The 6,780-nt window shown below is 44.3% G+C and overlaps 1 protein-coding gene across 1 annotated transcript in view; it reads right to left on the reverse strand.

Annotated features, from left to right (window-relative positions):
- Positions 1 to 6,780, reverse strand: part of NPHP4 (nephrocystin 4) — a 203,176-nt gene that overhangs the window by 73,963 nt on the left and 122,433 nt on the right. Inside the window, exon 15 of the mRNA XM_018576510.1 lies at positions 895 to 1,086. Within this exon, the coding sequence (XP_018432012.1) occupies positions 895 to 1,086 (192 nt within the window). The remainder of the gene's footprint in view (positions 1 to 894; positions 1,087 to 6,780) is intronic.

A 6,780-nucleotide genomic window follows, 5' to 3' on the forward strand; every position in this document is an offset into this window, starting at 1 on the left:
CTTCTGCTCCAGATTTGATGAATTCCCCTCCGTCTGCTCTAAGAAGGATTTATATTGCTTTGCACTGATTGGGTTGGAGGACTTTTTAAATTCCTTTAGTTCCTTCTCACCATAACCTGATACTGTCTTGTTGGGTCCCAAGCCCTACTCCATGGAATCCATGGCTTCCATACACTGCACTGATGATAGTCAAAAAGCCTGGAAAAGCTGTATGCAGTTTTGGAATAATTGGCTCTATTGGGTCCCAAGCCCTACTCAATAGAAGCCAAGGCTTCCATACACTGCACTGATGATAGTCAAAAAGCCTGAAAGAGCTGTATGCTGTTTTGGAATAATTGGCTCTATTGGGTCCCGAGCCCTTCTTCATAGAAGCCATAGTTGCCATATACTGCACCGATAGTTGCCAAAAAGTCTAAAACAGTTGTATGCAGTTTGGAATAATTGTCTCTATTGGGTCCCGGGCCCTTCTCCATGGAAGCCATGGTTTCCATACACTGCACTGATGATGCTCAAAAAACTTGAAACAGCTGTATACTATTTTGAATAAATAGCTCTATAGCATTAGGTAATATTTGACTATACATCAGAAGTTCTAGATGTGCGTCTGGCTGATGGGGCTAAGAAAAAATTTGCATGGCTCTGCCCACTGCCCTGAAATGAGGAATGATCCTCTTATTTTGGGATAGGTGATGGATTGAGACATGAGAGTATATTAAGAAGGTTTTATTGTGCTACGCACTGATTTGGTTGGATGTTTTTTGGATTCCTTGAGTCCCTTCTCGCCATTACCTGTATGGTTACACTGTCTATACACATTATCCCCGGAATATAATGATAAAGCCGAACCTCAGCTCAGACACACAGACAGATACCCAGAATAAAGTCCATTCTCACCTGCTGAAGGCCAGGAACTGCAGGACTATTTCATTGCACTGCAGATAATCAGCTTCTTCTCTCTGAGGGTTGAAGTTCACCGGACTCGACGGATCGTCCACTTCCGCCACTTCATTATTGCAGTCCAAAATTTCAGGGAAGCCGACAGAGTGGAGACGGGCCAGGGCGGCTCGGGACAAAATGGAGGTAGTGCTGGGAAGAAGAAAAGTAATTCCCTTTAGAGGCTACCAATAAGAGGCAAGTATATGAACCCCCTTTAGTTTCATGTTACATTGCTTCAAACATCATTCATTCTTTTATGCCTTTATAATGACTGAAAGTTGAAATCAGGCCATAAACATGTTCTAATCCACATTTTAGGCCTGAAAAATACTTCCCCCCCCCCAACCCTGAATTATATATGATATTAGTGCAACTCAATCAAACCCCAAATTTCAGTAAAAATACACTTAACTTAATTTTAGTGCACAAAAGCACCAGATAATACCACATTGTTTTGTAAAATATAAAAGATGAGGTTGTGCCGAGTAAATAGATTCCCAACATGCAAAGCTTAAAACTGTGGCTTAAAATGTAACTTTATTTTTTTGATTAAATGCATTGTTATCACATAGGGGAGCCTGTGTGACAGCACATTGGAGGTGACAGGTTCTCTTGAAGGTGACATTAGGGGTCTAATGATACTACGCAGATTGCCGTGCAGTCACGGCGTCGGCCACCATCGCCAAAGTTCAAAGCCCATTTCGTGTGCACCTTACTGTACAACTGGTAACAAATTGTTGAGTGCGTTTGTCGTTTGTTTTGCTTGTTTGGCCACCATCGCCAATCGCGCTGATGGTGCAATTTTTTTCTAACGTTTTCCCTCCCGCGATTCCACCTGTGCAATCGAACACAATCGCGGCTAAAACAGCTGCACGTCATACGTTGCAAAAAAAGGTATACGTACCCTTTTTTTAGATTACCGGGCGGATGTAACCCCATTGATTTAGGCCGCGCGGCAACTGCGGTGTGCAACTGCACCAGCCCTCAAGAATATTTAAAGAAGTTGATCAAACACAGGTCATGCTCGGTCAGCTACTATATAGTGACCTGGTCAACCGGGGACAGATAGTGACCTGGTCAACCGGGGACATTCCAGCTTCTATAGCCGGGGAATGACAGCTGACAAACCAGAAGTGATGCAATCAGCATTGCTTCCAGTTGTATTCAGCGAGGAGGAGATCAGTGATAGGGGAGCATTCACTGGTCTCTCTCCCTGCTACTCGGCAACACCCGCGATGCTAATCCCAGGCCCGCAGGAGGGTCAGCAGAGCCCGGGAAGAAAGGTGGGGGGATGTTGTATGGGGTTATGGTGACTCTGTTTACTGGCCCCTAGAAGTGATCTGTCAGGGCTAGTTGACACTAGCCCCAGTGCGTTCCGGCCCACACCCAAACACGTGCCACATCAGTGCCTGCATTCCGTTCCAGTGCAGTCAGAAAAAATAGCGCATGCAGCATTTTTTATGACTGCACCGGACCGGAATGCAGGCATTGATGTGCCACACGTTCGGGTGCGGGCGATCGCATTGCGGCCGGAACGCACTGGAGCTGGTGTGGACTAGCCCTGACAGATCACTTCTAGGGGCCAGTAAACATGCCATTGATTTCATTGCACCGCCACGCCCAGTCCCACCCCAAAACAAGGTGAGCCGGCTGAAATACGATCAAGTGCTTTCCGGCACCATTTGGGCCGGAACGCACTGGAGCTGGTGTGAACTAGCCCTCAGCTTTACACAGGGATCTGTTAGCAGCAAAACAGTTAAAGAAAAATATTCTTTCCATGTACAATGACCGAATGAGCCACATTCCCAAGTCAGTCCGCCATGTCACCCTAAGTGGCAGGATCATATGGGGAAAATAAAAGGAAAAAGCCTGAAAAAAAGAAAACAAATGCATCCACCATATCTAAGGACCGGTAACATTCAATATATGACATTTTTGTTGTCAGGTTTATATATACTTTATATGTATCTGACTTTTCCAGCTCACGGACCATGGCAGGATTCCAGCAGAGTGTATATTAGTGTGTCGGGGCCAGATAAACACATAATTTATGACACACTTTGCCTTCCCTGTTTCCAAATGTTATCTGTGGCAGATGATGAATGGCTGGAGTACAGTAACTAGATCCGTGTACAGTTTCCATAAAGAGAATGGTGTCTTCCCATGCAATATATGGATCACGGGGACATACATTGTAGAACTTCACTGCAGAAAAATACGGCTGATTTCTGATCACGTCAGGCGTGTATATGGATATAAGTGTATATATTCATACAAACACTCTTCTGCCGGCTTAAAATGCATGTCCAGCTCAAACCTTTTTTATTTTTTGTATATAATAATCGAGAAATTAATCTTTAATTTCCACAGCCCTAATATATATATATATATATACACATATAGCTGTGGTATATCCTAGCACTGTGTAATATCATGAAGCCAGGGCAGCATGACATAATATAAAAGTGGTAACACTGAGTAAATCTGAACAGACTGAGTGAGTCAGCCCGCTTGGCATTTTGTACAAACACATGGCAACTGCTATTTCTGTTTTGCGAACAATCCTACATATCATTCTCTTAGTGAATCAGATGATCTCTTCTACTAGAGGTGACAAATCCAACCTGAGAGTATACAGGGAATCGTGCATTGAAGTGTCTGGAGGATGAACACTCCTCACTGCCCAGAGCAAACAACAATCCTTGTGAAGCAATCTGTCTGCAGGTGTGCAGAGATCAAAGGGGAACGTCAGGGGATCCGCACCGGGATTAATCCATCAATCAGATGCCATGTAACCTTTATTCAGCAAAGTTCACGCTGCCTGCTGATTGTAGAGCTATAGGTCTACCACAGACATGTTGGACCTATGCAGAGAGGCCGCTGTTGCCACACAGAGCGACAGTCCTTCTTTGAAGCATGCTGGCAGGGAATAGGCTTTTGTTTTGCTCAGGTTGTAGAAGCTTTCTAAAGAAAATGTACTTTGTATACTTTTAGTTTTGATGCACCTGGAATGTACTTAACATATTTATTTATTACAGGTATTTACAGGTGAAACTCGAATAATTAGAATATCGTGCAAAAGTAATTGCAGTAAGTGCTGCAAAAGGGGCCCAAACCAAGTACTGAGTACATATGCATGCTTGTACTTTTCAGAGGTCCGATATTGTTCTATGTACAATCCTTGTTTTATTGATTGGATGTAATAATCTACTTTTTTGAGGTTGTGGATTTGGGGTTCTTGGGGTTTTCATGAGCTGTAAGCCATAATCATCACAATTATGACAAATCACGGCTTGAATTATCTTGCTTTGCATGTAATGAGTCTATCTCATATATTAGTTTCACCTTTTAAGTTACATTTGTGAAATAAATGAACTTTGCACGATATTCTAATTATTCGAGTTTCACCTGTATATAGTGCCAACAACTTACACAGCGCTTTGCATACTGCACATTCACATCAGTCCCTGCCCCAGAGGAGCTTACAATCTAAAGTCCCTATCTCACATGCATGCATACGAGGGCCGATTTAGACGGGAGCCAATTAACATTCCAGCATGTCTTTGGAGTATGGGAGGAAACCGGTGTACCTGGAGGAAACCCACACAAGCACAAGGAGAACATGCAAACTCAATTCAGATTGTGACCTGGTCAGGATTTGAACCGGGGACATTCAGTGCAAAACAGAAGCGCTAACCACTACGCTGCCCGAATTAAACTGAGTTCAATTAAGCTTTAATGATTGTGCTATGCGGTGATGTTTGGGCTTTAAAGGGATGATCTCGTTGGAGGGATATTGTCAATGATTATGCCTCTACGGGCTCCAATAAAGGAACCCCAGCCATGTACAGATACATGAAAATAGTGTCTACCTTGCTTCAAGCATAGCTGCCCTCTGCCCATCAGCACCATGGAGAGCTCCAGGGCTGAACAAAAGCTTCTACAACAGGGGCTGTTCTATCAAGATGCCCAACTTGTCGAGCTCTCCAACTCCCGTCAGTGCGCCTGCTTGGCCACCTAAGAGCAGTATCACATTCTCTGATTTGTGTTAGTGCGCCGGCGCGGGCATCCGATGGCACAAGCAGTGATGCCAGTTGGAGAACTCGATGAGGATTGCGAGGCCGCACAGGCGCAGATAGGGCAATTGGGCAAGTCGACGAGGCTTGGAAAAATGCCAAGGCTAGCGCACGCGCACTAGCGCCATCTTGTCGAACGGATGTGACATTACGAGTTGCAGCAGTAGCAAAAATTGTCACACAGAGATCATAATTGGATCTGTATTGTTCTCGAAAGTGCCCCTTCATCATTCTCCGTCATTCTGAGCCTGATGAAGGGGTACTTTCGAGACCCCGAAAGCGCTTGTAATTGAATGGCAATTTGTCACTAAAGTTCTTTTTGCTGAATTTCTCCTCGGTGTGCTGGTGACAATTTTTGCTACTGCTGGATTGTTCATGGTGCCGTCCGTGGTCGCTACAAGCACCCACCTGCTTCTGCAGGTTTATTATTATTCCGGTAAGGAGTTCAGCTGGTTTCCTACTACATTACAAGTTGGAGATCTCAACGAGTTGGCCATTTCGACAGAACAGGGGCACCCAAACTATGGTCCTCCAGCTGTTGTGAAACTACAAGGCCCATAAGGCATTGCAAGGGTCTAGCAGCCACAGGCATGACAGAGGCCAAGGCATGATGGGATTGTAGTCTGTACAAGGTTTAAAACTGTCCAGCTTCATCATAAGTCACCTGACTTTCCTGCTACAATCATATTTGTCTATCTATAAATGTTCTTTCCGCTTATCTGTTCCTCAATTATTGAACAATTGCATTTAAAATGCAGAAAAAGTACGAATAATCCGGTTTATTAAAGAGATCATAATTGGATCTGTATTGTTCTGTAGTGATTCAAGTCGGTGTTGAGGGAGACAAACTTAAAAGATTGGCAGAGCAGGCTGAGCTCAAGGGCAGGAAACTGTTCAATAGCAATAGCTGGAGCTCAACCACGCCATGCAAACACTGATTTATATCTTGCATCCCGCGCCGTTCATCTGCTGAGATATCAATGTGACTTTTTCAATGATATCTCGGTGCTTGCGGCAGGAAAGGTGCATGCTTGGGACCTTCTCCAAGCTGATGAGGGGGAGGTTTGTGAGTATAAGGACTCGAGAACATTAATATAGAGGATTAAAGCGGAATTCTAGGCTATAAAGAAAAACTACAACTTAAAGGCAATCTGCACGAGCACCAGGGATTTGCAGGCTTTTATATCCAGTACCCGAGATTGAGGGATCGAAAGGAGTATAAATAGGATGGCGGGGTACTTTGACACGTCTGATTTAGATACTCATATCGCTCTTGGGGTTATACTAGGTCCCTGTTTGTAGTGCACAGGATGGGTCTCATATATGCCTCCCTCTGTTAGAGACTGGGTACCCGAGTTCTACATATCTCTTAAAAACACGTACTCATGAGTACAGGGGAACACTTAATACATGATGATATGGTCTAGATCAGCACCCTTTCAAAGTATGCAAAATGTTGAGACCCCCCAGTCTAAAATGTAATAAATGACATGCGGTCCCTCCAAAATCCATACCAGACCATTATCCAGATAAGGGACTGGTAAGGATTTAAAGTAAAAGGGGACCACATACAAAATCACAAAGAAATAGGGACTCCCTTTTCACATCCAAGTCCCCCCTTCAAATCAGAAGCCCCTTTAACATCAGATGCCCCTCTTTCATATCAGAGATCCTCTACCTGCAGGTCAGGAGCGCCCTGGACACCAGAACCACCCCTTTCATATCAGAGACCCCCGTCACAATAGGAGCCCCGCTTTCATACCAGAGC

Source organism: Nanorana parkeri, unplaced genomic scaffold, assembly GCF_000935625.1.
Source record: "Nanorana parkeri isolate BGI_ZX_2015 unplaced genomic scaffold, ASM93562v1 scaffold5, whole genome shotgun sequence".
NCBI classification, from domain to species: Eukaryota; Metazoa; Chordata; class Amphibia; order Anura; family Dicroglossidae; genus Nanorana; species Nanorana parkeri.